The sequence below is a fragment of the Festucalex cinctus genome, chromosome 4 (assembly GCF_051991245.1).
Source record: "Festucalex cinctus isolate MCC-2025b chromosome 4, RoL_Fcin_1.0, whole genome shotgun sequence".
NCBI lineage: Eukaryota > Metazoa > Chordata > Actinopteri > Syngnathiformes > Syngnathidae > Festucalex > Festucalex cinctus.
In genome coordinates this window covers 15,253,328-15,269,738 of record NC_135414.1, presented here as the reverse complement: position 1 = coordinate 15,269,738, position 16,411 = coordinate 15,253,328, and the positions used below count along the sequence as shown (strand labels likewise).

The following is a 16,411-nucleotide window of genomic DNA, read 5'->3' as shown; positions in this document are numbered from 1 at the left end:
GCCTTCATATTTCATTTTAATGCTGTTCAAACATGAAACAGATTACAACCTGTTTTAAATACAGTTTTGAAGTTTCAGTTAAATACATTATCATACAAATGTTACAGTGTACATGGACAAGTTTACTGATTAGTATTTTCTAAATTTGAGTTAAAAAAAAAAATCGCAATAATCGACTTACAGATTCGTATCGATATCAAATCCAATCGTGACCTATGAATCATGATACAGATCGAATCGCCAGATACTAGGCAATTCACACCCGTACTTATTACTTAATTATCTTATTTGATCAATCAGTCTTGGCATGGAGTGTTAACAGACAGTTTTAAGTACTGTGAGGCTTAAAACAAACATTTTCCTCATTTTAAGATGACTAACCAAACAGTCAAAGGCCCCGAACTGGGGTTTCAGAAGTTGAATGTTCTTATTTTAATGTGGAAGTCAACCTTAAACATTTCTTGACAATAATATGTTATATGTGACTGTCACAACTAGTCTAAACATGACATTCTGATTAAGATTATATTTGTGATAAGCGTTATGAAGCAAAATCCAGCCAATTTTAACTATCTCCGGGGTGGCCATTTTTCCGCTTACTGTCGACTAAAGATGACATCACAGTTGCTCAGGGCTCAAAGAATGACCTATCACACCTCACCTGTTTTCTGAAGCCGACCTGTGATTGGTTGTTACCTGAAACCTGAGCAACACCAATCTCACTAGGTTTGGTTTGCTGTAGAGTTCCATTCCAGTGTCTGTGTAACCCAGGGCTGGCAAACTGCGGTCCTCGAGGGCTGGAGTCCTGCAGGTTTTATAGATTTCCCTACTCGAAGTGCAGCTGATTCCAACTAACAAGCTCGTTATCAGGCTTCTGCAGAGCTTGCTGATGAGCTGATCATGAATCAGCTGTGTTGAAGAAGGGAAATGTCCAAAACCTGCAGGACTCCGGCCCTTGAGAACCGGATCTCGCCACTGCTGGTGTAACCTGAATTTGTACATACGTTGGAACGTCGTTAATCACAAACCGATGCTAATGCAGTAGTATAGTCATAATTAAAGCAACTATTTGTATGTAAAACACTTCGGGCCATAAATATTTAACAAAACATTTGTAATCTCAGAATCTTATATGTGGGGCCCACTGAAAAACAGAAGATCCCCTCTTTAGGTCTTAATGAACTTCTTATCATTCACTAGTGACCCCTGCTGGCTTGTTTTTCTGATGTAGGGAGTCGCTTTAGATACCAGCAACATGCCAAGGGAGCCACCACCTCCCTATCCACTCTACCAGCAATCCCAGCATGCAATGGACCAGGCGCTCCAGTGCCATCAGCAGCACCAGCATCAACATCAGCCTGTTTCCCCTCTGCAAACCGTCTCACTCGACTTCAACCCAAGCCAAGTCAGTAGCAGGAAGATGGTCTACTCTCCATCACAATATTATACACATAATACATGTCACTGGTCACTCGACAGTTAGAAATTAATGACTTTTTTCTGAACAATGTCACTTTTCATTCCTTACAGCACAACAATTTTGCACCGCTCTTCAGTGACTCATTCATGGAGCAACAATTCTCCAGTCGCCACAACAAAACCCTCCCGTACCAGGTAGATCTGTAACGATGGACGGACATGGGCTGTAAATAAATAGCAGCTTTGACAGTTTAAAAAATTAAAAATACTGAACTGTGAACATTTATTGAGAAAAATAGTTATCTGGTTAAGTGATACAGCCAAATGTGTGGACACTGCTCGCCTGAATAAGAACAGCTGGTTTTACTACTTGAGCTTGGTAGGGAAAAAATCGGCTTAACAAGGTTAAGTCGACCACAAGAATTGGATGAGATAAAAATTTCTGCCTAGAAACTACAATGAATAATTTGAAAAACATTTTTGTGATCCTCAAAACCAATGTTTGGCCACTTTTGTATTACTGCATGTACTGTACATTTGTTGCTGATTGACGCTTTGTTCAGCTACATTCAGCAACATAAAAATGCTAACCGGTTTTGCCAACATTTATTGGAAGTGCATTTTTAGCAGTAATGTTTAATCAAATTTTAAAAAAAAATGTTGAAAACCAAAAAAAAATATTTATTGGCTTTACTTAACTAACCTACTTGTATCATTTAAAATAATAATAATGACAACCTTTCTATATTTTACTAAAGGTATAGTAACTTGTTCTTAGAATAAATTATCGGAATTGTTGGGCTCTGCTGCATTAGTGAGATTATGGGCTGTGAGACGAATATAGCTTAAAAAAAAAACTCCACTAGCAACTTTGCCAGCTAAAACAACACTTTTAAGAAGCCTGGTTTGTTAAAAAAGAAACATTTGTTTCCATAATTCATTTGTTCAAAGAATACAAACTCTCAGTGATAGCCTGTGGGCGATAATAAAGATTAATAGATGGGTTTCAAGTTCCTTTTTACTGGACCGCGGAACAAGACAATTTTGTCCAAATAGTCCCCTCTTAGTCACAATTCCTATTGAACCCTCTAGCCAGTGGATTATTCAGAATAAAGATATCAAGATTGAAGGAATTGATATTGAAGAAGGAGAACAATAGATTTCCTTGTTTGCTGATGATGTGTTAAGTTTTCTGAGCCAGAGCAATTTATTTTCAGTTTTGGGACAAAAAAAAAAAAAAAAATGGAGGTTATAAACGAACTGTTTCCAAAACACAAATTCTTACTTTCAATCATAGCCCCTCAGAAAATGTCAGAAACGAGGTATGTACATGTAACTCATGGAAACTGATTCCATGAGTTAATCTTACCTTTCGGCAGGTCGTCTATGAAAATATGCATCAAATATTACCCATTAATTTTCCATTCAATTTAGTTTCCCTCTATCTCGGGGATATGGCACCAGGACATTTGCCCTCTAATGATAAATTCCTGTTTCAAATTCTTAGTGCTGCCTGTAGGACGGGCATTACAAGGAGGTGCTTTAGATTAGGGAAACCTGTGATTGATGAATGACTTGACAAGATGGTCAGAAATACTTTTGCAATAAGACTACAACAACGTGTGTTTCTGACAAAATGGGGGAAATGGATTACACAAGTACTACAATCTTTTATCTAATGTTGAGCTGTGAATCATTTTTTTGTATTCATTCCATCTTTATTTCGCATTTATAGCTTTCTTTGTTAGATATCATAAAGGTGCACAGCGGTATTCATTTTGTAGGGAGTTTTAATTACTGTATTGTATTCGTTGTATTCCCATATTACCTCTTTGACTGCCAAAGACGTTTCATGATGATTAGTAAAATTCCAATGAATGGAATGCGATCTTTCATTGAGTAGCCACATTGTACATGTAGTAAAGGCAAACAATATTCTTTTTGCCTTGAAAGATGAGTTAAAATGCTCAAAAGCGGCTGGCACTGTGGATTTTTTTGTTTTGTTTTTATAACGACTGGCAGTCAAAGAGTTAAGGTGGAAAGAATAAATATTCACAGCTGTAAAATCAAGCCGTAATTTTACGATGTATGTATGAGAATGATGAAATGTCATTTGAATGACATGTGAACCATGAAAATTTTTAATAAAAGAAAGTCTTACATTGTCATACGGATGACTATGCAATGTTTTAAATGATTGTTTTCATTGTAATTGATTGTTAGAGGAAACATTGAATACTGAGATACTTTGTTTTCTGCTTTCTGCCCCCTCTTCTCAACCATCTGCTGGCCAGTCGGACCAGTTTAGTCTGTTGGAAAATGCGATGAATTCCGCAGCAGGCGGATCTTGCTTAGACCCTTCTCCATCGTCTCTCTACTCCTCCCAGGCGGCCATCGCAGGGCTGGGTGGCAGCCATGGCAGCTTGCATGACCCCATGCACATGGCTTCAAACATGCTGTACTCCAACTGCAGCAGAGGACTGCCCAACATCATACTTACTGGTGAGTTTTCACCATCACAGTTGAAACTACAACACAAGGTAATGTGTATATATATATATATATATATATATATATATATATATATATATATATATATATATATATATATATATATATATACACACATATACATACATACATACATACACCTTTAGGTTAGGTCAAATGTAAAGTGCACCATGCTTAAAAATTTAGAGAAACATTTTCAGGTGTATTATTAAGTGCAGTCTGCCAAAGGATAATGGCTTTTCTTTTCATTAAAATGTGATGAACACTTTAAATTAGACCTCCAGTGTAACAAAAATGAAAGAAAAATCAATGCACCATTCTTCAATGTAAGAGGTGTTAATACATATTTGAAGCAAACCCAACTGAAAAGTTAAACAGAAACTAGATAATAGCTTTAATTTAATTCACACAAATTTATTAGGAAGACTGCACATTCGTTCCAAATCAAAACTTTTGGAGGAGGGGAAAATATCAAATTTCTTTACAGTCAAGTAAATGTTAGGGTTTGTAAAGATAAATTAGGACATTTTTTAACATATTTCTGGGCTTAACGCTAAAGGAATAATAGAATTTTAAATCATGCTTTGATTTGGAATAGAATAAGTAGCCTTCCCATTGCATTTCAATTTCATGCATAGAAATCAAACCAATTAGGATTTTAAGCTTCAATCCATCCATTTTCTTCCGGTGTGGGTCGCGGAGGCAGCCGGAGTATGGTCTTGTGAACTCTCAAAGCACGATCTTCCTTAACAACGTACTCGACAAGTTTTTCCTAAGAACACAACATAAGAAAATCATCACCATCCGGGTATTCTGTGCATTCTTGGTTTATTTGGACTTTCAATTAGAAAATATTTAGGTTGTGACTGGTGATGTTTCGCAAGGTCACTAAGACAAGAATACAAATTGACCTAACCGTGGCACGTCCCTCCCTGCCCACTAAATGCGACGAGCAGCAGCCCCCCTGGACATTTACTGGTCGAAATGAGCTGAAGTGCATCCACCGAAATGGAACAGTTGTCAGATCTTCCTTGTGATTTCTCTGTCAGGTATTTTCAAAATGCTGATAACTCTTTTCGAAGCAAGCTTTCTTTTCTTTTTCTTTTTTTTTCTTTTTTTTGTGCGTGTGTGAACGGTATATTCACTAACTCGCCACACAATTTTGCCCAAAAACAAAAGGAAAATACACGTCGTCGTCTGCTGCTGCAGAAGTCAGAAAAAGACAGTCACTCACTTCAACTGATTGTCAGCAAAAACCGAAGTTTTTGGACATTGTTGCTATCAAGCAGGGTAAGAATGAATTTACATTACCTCATAGTTTCAATGTTTTGTTGGCATTAATAGTAAATAGTCAACAAACGCGTGGACAGTTAGCTACCCGGAGCTGTCGTTACCCCGGGTTTTCACTGGATGCGGTTGCGGTGCGGTTGCGGTGCGGTGCGTCTTGACTGCGTGCTCCGGACGGGTCAATTTTTTTGTCAATCCACACCGGCTCCGCACAGCTGCGGTCCGGCAGCTCCGTCGCCGCCCACTTCCCAACGTGTCTCGCGGGACCGCGCGCGCGCGATCATGTGGCATTTCACAACGACAAACATACAGAAAGTCTGCTCAACAGAGAAGCAGAAAGATATGAGATTCCATGCAGCATCCTTTTTTTGGTTGTCCTTGTAAAGTATATTAATAACGAGAGTCGGGTCAGTGCGGGTCCACTCTTTATTTCTGTGTTCCGCGTCCGGCTGCCGCTCAGTACGGCAAGCGAGACGGGCACAACAAGCAATCGCGAACATCAAACTCACAATACATTACAGTCCTTATAAAAAGGATGTGCCGTGTCATATATTATTTTGTGGTTTTCCACCTCCGATATAAACCTCTCCTCGTCCATGTTCGCTGGTGTCTAAACCGTGAATGAGCACATGGCCCGGCGGCGACGCCCACGTCACGTTTTGATGAAAAACTTGCGAAATAGGAGCTGGCGAGTGTTTTATTCTGAAAGGTAACCGGAAATTTATTTTGAAACTGCCTCGGTCTTCCTGTCCCGCTCGATGTGTTTTGTGCTAGCTTGCCATTTGCCGGAGGCCTACCGCTGCGGCGTCCGGCAAAAATAGAAAATAGGCTATCCTTGCGGAAGGCTTGCGGCACGCCGCAGGCCTTCCGCAGTCGACACGCAACGCACCCGCAAGCGGTGTAAACTGCACCATTCGAATGAATGGAATCTAATTGCTTGCGTCGCCGGACCGCACCGCAACCGCACCGCAACCGCTTCCAGTGAAAACCCGGGGTTAGCCTTTGGCTAAAAGCAACAATGGACAACATTACCTTAGTGCAGACATAGTAGTTTCTGGTCATTTTGGAGGGATTTGACTGGTCGTGTGTGTGGTCTTCCACAAAGTTCGATCCAGCGCAGACAATTTTTGTAGTTGTTTGAGGGTTTAGGGAAGGGAATAAACCAGACAGTGACTCTTGTGACTCTCTTACACAAGCCGTGAATACAGCAGGACGCCGGTTAGTTGATCGAGATAACGGCTATCACTCTTATGCAAGCCATGACTACTGGCGTTTAACCATTTTTATTGATTTTTTTTTTTGGCTTTGGATAACCACGCAATGCACCACCAGGAGCTGGATTGCTTTGTTTGTCCATACCAAAAACAGACATGACGTCTTGCGTCTTGATTGGTTTAAGAGGTCATGCGGCCGTGGTTTACGGTAAGGTCAATTGAGAAACGGCTTTATAATAGTCTCTCCAGCGTGTCCTCAATTGCTCCCGGGGCAATTGCCTCCGCCTGTTGGGCCATGGCAAGCCACACCCACTTTCTTGAAAGACAAAATGGGCCTGGAAAGGCTGCCATTGACCGCGATTCAGCCTGGCTCAAAACAAATCAATTCCCTCAATGAATCAATTCTTCGTGAGTAACGTCACTCTTCAGCACCTGAAGTCTCTCATCACACGAATCATCACGTTTTTAGCGCAACAATGACATAAGTCATTTATTGACATAAGTCATTCATTACTGTCTATTACTATTAAAACTACTATTGAAACTGTAAAGGAAGTGGGAATAGTGTCCTGTTGTGTGTGCAGTTGTTGCCCATTCATTATGGACGGAGCCGATCCATCCCACGATGATTACATGACATGGGTGTTCACCTTGCATTTAAGCTTTTAATTTCTCTTTTTTTTTTTTCTTTTTTTTTTTGTTGGCACATTTTTCTTTACCACTCCGTCAACCACATGCTAAATAAAGATGTCAATTTCTTGATTGGAAGATAATATAAAAATACAAAACAGTAAATATAGCTCAGATTTGGATTTTATTTATTTATTTATTTATTTATTTTGAGGCGCTGCAGACATTTCACCCCTTTAATATAATCGCCCAAGTCTTTTTTTTTTTTTCAGTAAACACAAAAAATTGAACCAATTGCATCATGAGGCAAAAATGTAATTTTTGCACAAAAAAAAAAATAATAATAAAATAAAAGACTTAGGGAAATATTTTTAGAAGGGTGATTTGCTGTGTGCTGAGAGGATGGGTGCACTGCACTCATGCGCGCAATTTAGAGGCAACCTTGCTTATGGATGTACTCATTTTTGTTGCCAGGCCTTTAGCTATTAATGGCTGTATTTTGAGGGAACAATACACTTACTCTGTTATATAAGCTGTACACTGACTATTTTTCAAGTGTAATTTCTTCAGATATCATTAAATATTTGCAGAAAGGTGAGTGGTGTACTCACTTTCGTGATATTCTTGACAGACTGATAAACAAATGACAAAGAAACCCTCCTCCTTTGCAGAGAAGACTGGCAGTCAAGAAATAACCAGCAAGGGCATGAAAGACCGTAAATCATAATTGGATGTCATGTCGGGCTGTTATGCAACCCCCCCAAAAAGTGTGCTTACTGATTATAGAGGATGAAATTAGGAATGTGCCTTTAATATGCAAAGATTTTATGAACCGATCGCAATTATTTCTGGGCTACTTGTAAATGGATACGTGTCATTTAACTCATTCACTCCCGGCTGTTTTACTGGATGTTGTCTGATTTTGCAAGGCTCACAAGAATATTGTGTTCTATTGCTATAAAAAATGGAACCTACCAAAAGAAAGATTAAAGTCTCTTCTTTCATCAGGGAAAAAAGTATATTTCTATCCGTTTCCATTTTGCAGCAATTAGCATTATAATATAGCTAAGTGTAAAAAAAAAACAAAAACAAAAAAAAAACATATAAATACGTCTTTAGGACACTGTCAGGGTTACCTGTTTGACATTATTAAACACGACAAAAAAGGAGAGAAGACACTCAGCTCAGGGCTCGCGAGGAGAGAGGAGAGGAACTGACTGACACAATTCACTCCTGCACTCTCTAAAGATTCCTCTCCTCACCCTCTCTATTTATTTAGTTTTCCACGCCCCTAGTTACATGGGTGTTCCAACGCTAAAATGCAAATGCAAGGCATAGTTGGAACACAGTGTACTTGTTTGTCTATGTGTTGTGCGTGTGAGTGGAAGATTGCTGAGTACGTGTCGTCAAGTTTGCAATCATTTCTTCACAGAAAACAGGTGACCTCAGCAGACTGGCTCGAACCATTTTGCTGCGTTAGATGTTTTGGTTCTTCAGCTTCTTGAGCAAAACAATTATTCTTTGCAAGCAGAGCAGTCTTCATTGCAGCAAATGTATGATAAGATAACATATGGCTAGGCTATGTGAATGTGAGTGCAAAGCAAAGCATTCTTCATTGCAAGCATAAGCAGTTCTTCAATGCAGCAAATGTATGCTAACTTATGATATACAATTATTTCTACAGACACTTAAAACATTTAAGATAGAACGTATTTATACGTTTTGGGGAGCAAATGAGTTAAGTCCGGCTTATCGTGAGGTCAATGAGGCAGCAGGTGGAAGTGACTTTGAACCACCTTAATTTGTCGCCCTCTCTCCCTCCAGACGAGTCCAACCCCGGTCTGTCGAAGGACATCAGCGGCGCGCTGTCGATGGTGCCTGAATGCTTCGACTCGGAAGGAGGCTTCCCGCTGGAGGACGAGCTGCACATCGAGCCCCTCAGCCTGGACGGTCTGAGCATGCTCAGCGATCCCGACATGGTGCTGCCGGACCCGTCGGTCGAGGATACTTTCCGCAGTGACAGACTCTGAACGTTTGACATTTTATCCCCCTTTCTCGCAAACATGAACACTTGCAGCAGAAAGAACAACGTGCATGAATCTGAATATGCATGTATTCAATCAGCCAACTGCCACCAAAAATCATAAAATGCATCAAATTGGAAGTTAAAAAAATCCTGCGCCATGCAAAGGTGGCATCTCATATTTGTCCAGGCCGCCTCACCCACTGACATCCAAAAGCCCTCAAACAAGCACGTGTGTCGATCCATTGAGGAGTCTGGGCCATCCTTCTCTCACAGCCAGCCCTGGAAACCGTGGCATCATCGTTGCCAAGGTTACATCCCGTGGCAATCCCATGAATGTGCTGAAGAGCCGCGAAGATGCCAACACACAATTGACTTTTCTCACAGCTCCCATAAGTGAGGGAATGCCAGATGAGAGGTGCTCCGCATGTCAAACATTCGCTTCCTTCCAGCTGAGGGATCAAACAGCTTCGCGCTCTCGAACAATCGTATATGGAAAAAGATCACACATCACGTTTGGAATGGAGAACAAATTATTTTTGGAGGCGTTTGCTGCAGAGAGATACTCATATACAAGTTGCAATTTTAGTATGATTAGAATGTACTACAAATAAAAAGGGCAAACTGTTTACAAAGATATTTTACTAAAGAATATAGATGTTTGGATTTATAACTAAGAGCTAAAATTCTCAAATGTGCTGCATAAAGCCTCTATAACCCCTCAGCAGGGAAACATTGTATGCATCAATTGTAAAAGATGGAAATAACTTTTTAATTTTTTTTTTTATTTTTTTTTTAAACATCCGTGTATTGTATTTTGAGTTTTGTACCAAGTTGTGCTGGCGCTTGCACTGTGCTTAAATGTTGTGATAAAGGGCATGCGTTGTACTGCTGTGGATCACTTGTGTTTGCAGTACAGTAACCCCCACACGCGTTTGCGTTTGTGTATGTGTGTGCGTGACTGAGTGCAGACGACTCACGTGGACGCGGGACACCGTGTAACATTGCACTTCACGTCTTTTGCACTGATTGGTTCACGTCTCGCACCTGCTCCAATGTGATTTCTTTATATATTTTTTTTACCTGACAATCCAAAGAAGTTGAAGGAAGCCATTATGAAGAAGGGGAGACTTGTGTACATTAAATTCATGGGAATTTTAAGTTTAATGGAGCAACTATTGATATATTTTTTTTAAATAGTAAAACTATAAAAGATATATAAATATATAGCAGGGGTGTCCCAACATTTTCATTTAAGAGCCACATACAGAAAATCAGGACGCAAGGGCCACAAATATTATGAAGAGAAATTGTTTTGTCCTAAAAAAAAAATTGTACAAATAATTTATTTGTGCTTTTACATATCTAGAAAAATGCTACAGTATATTATTAACCAATTTATTTGTAATAATTTCACCTATTTTTTCGCTTACTTTGACCATCTCCAAACTATTTTTTTTTTCTTCTTCAACTGTGTTAAATGCCATTGTTGGTATATTTCACAGGCCACTGAAAAATGGATGGTGGGCCGCAAACGGCCCCTCGGCCATAGTTTGGACACCACTAGTATACATATTTACCATTGCGATGTTTTTATAACCAGCTGATTTAGAGAACTGCACCTTTTTTGGGCATTGAGTGCCCCGTTGTTTGTTTTCACTGAAAGTCAGGGACTGCATTTTTAATGGATAAAAAGCATTGTTGTGGCTTTTCTCTTTTAGCTATGCAATTGTTTTCTGGTTTATTTTCCCTCCCACCTGTTGAACAGGTACATGTACACTATGCAGTGTAACTAAACATGCAGTTTAAAAAATATATATATATAATGTGAAGTCTCAATATTACATGTGTCCCGTGTCCACAGTGTTGGGTCTGCTCTTGCAGGGTGTCACCATCTGGAGAACTTGGAGCGCCTGCAGTGCCATAGGAACGGCACTAAATTTCGAACTCCCCTTAATGGCACTGTTTGCGTTTTACTTTTCGGTCAGAAGGTGATGCACGGGTACAAAAGAACTTCACCTTTATGATGTGTCGATGAAAATGAAGGGGGTGTTGGGGATTGTTTATCAGAGTTTATATTTAGTTTGAGCTTATATACGTTTGTACTGCCAATGTTGTAAACAGCGTGAGACGGTGGGCTGACTGTGATGTGAGTGATGGAGCCACTTTTGTGTGTATTTTTCTTTTTTGTCTATAGTGTTTTTCTGTTTCCTGCTTTCTGTCTCTCAAATGCCTACCTTCTGCTGCCTTACATGTGTATTTGTACTTTTTATATTCCAGCTAGCCACCGCTTACCCCTTAGCCTCAGTTGTTTGTATCAGCTGCCTGTAATTCTATTTTGTCACTTAGTATCACTTTTTTTGTTTAGCGTGTCTTACTTTTTAGTGACATATTATGTACAGTTCTGTTATTTAAAGAAATGTCCACTTAGTGTTATGATTTTGTAATTTGATCTGCATCTTAATTTTTTTCCCTTTCACATATAATTAAACTGTCTGTTTTTTAATATATGTTAGTGCTTACCCTTTTGGTTTAATATAAACAATAAAAGTCATAACTGTGTATATCAAGAATGCTACTTGGTGATGTTTCCTTTTTTTACCGTCAGGTGGCAGTAAAGGCACAGGCGTGAGCAACGACTTCAGCATTTTGTCCATTCATCTTCAAAGGACCTGCCTTCCAACCTGACCTTGATTTTAATACTTGAGGCACATTCATGTTGAAACACAAAAGGGACTTCCCAAGACCTGAGGTGATTTTCACACATTTGGAAGCTTGTAATTTTTCTTTAATCTCCTGGTAGAGATTTTAAGATTAGTTAGAAACTAAGAACTTAACAAATCATGATTGATGTGATCATTTGTTTTGGGGCTTTTATTAGTAGAAAAACTGGAGATACTTGTTTCCCATTAAATTACACCACATGCTGTTAATTTCATGAAATTTCCCCCACCTCAATATGTCTCATCAATGCAACACAGTTGGAATCCGTTTGAATGGATTTTACAGCATCAAATTAATTCATACAAGAAAGCAGGAACTTAGAAAGTACTTAATAACCTTTTGTCTATGCCATAAACTTTCCAATGTGATTAGAGTTAACGAAATGAATGAAATAACTAAAACTAAAAAAAAAAAAAAGGTTAAAAATGGTGTTGTGCCAAAACCAGTGAACATATGTTACTTTAGACTCAACAGTTCTATTATCATCATTGTTATCATTCAATCACTTGCATTGAGGTCTTTTTTTTTGTTTGCTCTGTTTCTAGATTAAAAGGACTTTTGATTTCTACCTCCTTGAGTGTTCATGTGCTGTTGTGTTTATGTTTATGTACTGCTGCCTTTTTTAGATAGATAGATAGACTTGTGTTCCATTTTCAAGGTGACCTGTGAGTAGAGTTGGTCCACACAAGGGGTCTGGATGAGAAACATCTGCTGCTTCTGTCCACAATATACGGATGTTACCTCGGGGTCTTTCCTTTGCGTGTGAAGTCAAATAAACGACCAAAGTGTGAACAGTGTCCGAAATGTACCCACCAAGCACATAAATCGCACGCATAGGTGTCTTTCTGGCAGCAGCTCTAATGCACGGCTTCATGCCAGTGGCACGATAGTTTGGCAAATCTCTTCATTCGCACATCACAATAAGAAATAACAGCTGCAGGCAGCCACCGAGCATGCCTGCATGTAAAAATACATTCTTATCTATCAAATCCACCAAACTGTTATTTGCGTGTGGCTTATTGCAAGCAGATGTTCCCATGGAGCAATGATGCAATCCGATTGGCTGAGAATAACACAGCCAAGGATGTAAACAACGGCCACAAGCCAGTCCAGCACAGCACATCAAGGCTTCCATTCACAGATCACACACGTGCTCTTTCCGGTTGGGATCAAATTTGTTGGCTTGAGTGACATTTTGTTATTTGAGACCCTCACAACAGCAGCACAGAGACACTTCCACCATCTGCATCCCAACATCCTAAAAATAAACACTACATGCCTTTTCAGTTTTGTTTTGTTTTTTTCTTTTTCATTTGAAGAATCACACCATATACAATATTTCTTGATAGTGATCCCTAGTTTGAGGGGAGCAAGTCGTGTGAGACATGATCATTTTAGAACATTTTGCATAAATCTCTGTTATTCATTGAAAAACTTACCACATTTTGTGTTTTTGTGTCTAAAATATTGCTTTGCCTCCATCTGGTGGTATCTTGCTGCTAAGCAATAATGGTCAACTGAAGATTACTGAAGATTAGATTTTTTAATCATATTAATCACATCTTTAAAAGGCTTTTTTTTTTTTTTTTTTTTTTAAACATTTATTTGCCTGCTAAATTTGACGAGCGCCTGTTAAGTGTTAATTTTTTTTAGACATTTTTTTTTAGACATGTTATGAGGATGTCTTCCACATTTTGTGAGCCACTGCACACGCTCCTCTTTTTCTAATCAGTTACTTACTTGCATATTTTAAAATGAAAAAACAAAACAAAACATACCCCAATAGTTTGACATGAATAAATATTCAGAATGTCATACACAAACATTTATTAAATGCTTTACTTTAATGCATGTAGTTATGTATAATGCTCAAACACAACCTGTGCTACCTTTAATGTAATCATCCTCTGTCAACCTAAAGGATTATCTGCGGTCAAAATGAATACTGTGATTAATCTGCATTAATACATGAGTAATGCGATAATTTTTTTGTGATTAAATTTATTAGTTAACGCTTTAACTTTGGCAGCACTAATTTATTTATTTGGATTTTAACTGGAATAAGGACATTTGAAAGTGTGTTGGACAGACGTGACGTCATCGAGCAGCAGCAGCCAATAGAAAAGCACCTTCTGATGATGTCGCTCCTAGCTGACAATTTTGCGTGCTTGACTTTTGGAAAAATTAAGATTGTTGAATAAAGTTTGTTTTAAAAAAAAAAAATGTTTGACTTTTGGCTCCTGTTTGTTGTTTCCAAGGTGTTTACAAGATGTTTTTTCCATTATAGCGTGGTGTTTATTAAATATTGCACGCAAGTAATGCACTTTTTTTTTTAATGAAAACTAATACTGAAGCTAATTAAAACTAAACTAAAACTAAGAATTTTTTAAATAAAACTAACAGAACCACCCTGAAAACGGAAAAAAAAAAACGAAATGAAATAAAAAACTAACTAAAATGGAAATTCCCACTTTATAATAACCCTACTCCTGAGTACATCTACGAAGTTGTTAGATAAACGCATCACGGCTGTGTGTAATGGATATGACTGTTCACGCTGGCAGTACTTTATCAGTGTGTGTGAAACCTGTACCATCCATCAAGAGTCTGCAGTCATACTGGCAGACTGCCAACTCAGTAAAAGACTGAAAAAAGATGGTGGGGGGGTTGAGGAAGCCCCTTTAATTTAATGTCATGTTGGAGCACTGAAGTGCCTCCTTGAGCTCTGTTGCCTCTGATTACAGAGCGGCATGCTGCCAAATGCACATCATGAAAAAGATGCCAAACACTCGTGTATGAATGCGACGATTACCGTAAACATGCGCCCCGACAGTCGCTGTCTCTCAGCAAACACAAAATTTAATACATGAAGCGGGTTCAACAATTATCAGGATGAAACTATGAGGAAAATCTTCCTACAAGCAGGGACAGGAACGCAGCTGAAAGACACCACTGTGTAACAGACTAAATCATTTTATTGCAATTCAAGATGACATTTATCTTGACTTGCTGGAAGGCCTTGTGTCAAATTTACGAGACGTTTGATTAATTTCTTATTAAACTAAAACTGGGTATAATCGTGGACTTGAGAGAACATGAACGAAACTTAAGACACATGACGATTCATGCAGACTGTGCTTACTTTCGCTGACCTTAAGAGCAAACTAAAATAGACTTGGAGTCTTAAAACGCGCTTCAGAGTCTCGATGGTTCGAGTGGATGGTAAACAAAACATCCTCGGCTGTGATGTGGTTGGAAAAAAGTGATTTACATAATTATTCATAGTCTCAGGCAATAGCAAGATCTAAACCATAAACAAATGGAAAATCACTGTCAACCACCGCCCCCCGCAAAAAATGAAAGAAAGAAGAATAAATTATTATCAGATCCCTGAACTCACATTTGCCCCTGCAGGCCAAACCCAACCATGTGGCAAATCCTTGCAACCGTAACCTTGTAAATATTGTTACATTGTTTTACATTTTGGAAAACTTGTCAGCAAGCTCAAAAATATTCATAGAAGCAAGGAACATTGCAGACTTCAGGTAAATGTGGACAACACGGTCTACACAATTGGCCTGCTTACAGTCATCAGAGGGCACATGACATACTGTAGAGACAGACAACTACTCACAATAAGATTCACACCATTAAACTGAGTGGGAATAGAACCAACAGTGCCCAGAAGTCAAACGTGTGCAGGCACAGGGGATGCTTTTACCTGAACATACCGACAGTGCCTGCTAATTTTGCTTGTCTCATCTTTGAAGTCTTTGCTTGAGCCTTAGTGATCTGTCAGTGACTCCAAGAAATCTACATTACCATCCATCCATCCATCCATCCATCCATCCATCCATCCATCCATCCATCCATCCAAACAAGCAAATCTGTGATTTAAAAATTCAGCCTGATTCATAGCCACGTTAAGAAGGATTGTTGTGTTTGTGAGGACCACCTGTCTGCCATTTCAGAGGCACTATCCCCGTTGTCCATGCGATGTTCCAAAGATGTGCCAACCAGGAGAGCCCCATCACAGCCAGAGTTTTTAGGAACTCATCCATCCCCTCGGCCCTGCCAGAGAGGCGTTTTTTTTTTTTTTTACTTATTCTTACCACATCAGTGACCTCAAACCCGAAGATATTCTTGCGAGCTCACCTCAGAGTCCCCAGACAAAGTTGAGTTGTTTATCACAAAATCTGAAGAAATAGTAGTGTGATTTTTATTTTATTTTATTGATGGTCAGTCTTGTCTGCAACAGCCATCACTGCCTTACTGAAAATAATGTTAGTCAAGTTGTAAGTGTGAGTACTTTTGCCACCTTTGATACATTTACATATTCTTTTGACATGCATTAACAGATGACGCAACTAAAATCTTATTGGAGCCACCAGAGTTGAGCTGTGACAGGAGGAGAGTTCGGAATGCAGCTCAGGTGGGGGGGGAGAGAGAGAGAGAGAGAGAGAGAGAGAGAGAGAGAGAGAGAGAGAGAGAGAGAGAGAGAGAGAGAGAGAGAGAGAGAGAGAGAGAGAGAGAGAGAGAGAGAGAGAGAGAGAGAGAGAGAGAGAGAGAGAGAGAGAGAGAGAGAGAGAGAGAGAGAGAGAGA

At 39.2% G+C, this 16,411-nt stretch overlaps 1 protein-coding gene across 6 annotated transcripts in view; it reads left to right on the top strand.

The window, feature by feature from the left end:
• Nucleotides 1–12,042, top strand: part of crtc3 (CREB regulated transcription coactivator 3) — a 42,158-nt gene extending 30,116 nt beyond the window's left edge. For all 6 annotated transcript variants that reach the window (XM_077519178.1, XM_077519176.1, XM_077519175.1 and 3 more), the window contains 4 exons: nucleotides 1,232–1,405; nucleotides 1,531–1,614; nucleotides 3,714–3,921; nucleotides 8,886–12,042. In XM_077519178.1, the coding sequence (XP_077375304.1) occupies nucleotides 1,232–1,405; nucleotides 1,531–1,614; nucleotides 3,714–3,921; nucleotides 8,886–9,091 (672 nt within the window). In that variant the 3' untranslated portion in view covers nucleotides 9,092–12,042. The remainder of the gene's footprint in view (nucleotides 1–1,231; nucleotides 1,406–1,530; nucleotides 1,615–3,713; nucleotides 3,922–8,885) is intronic.
• Nucleotides 12,043–16,411: the final 4,369 nt, after the last annotated feature.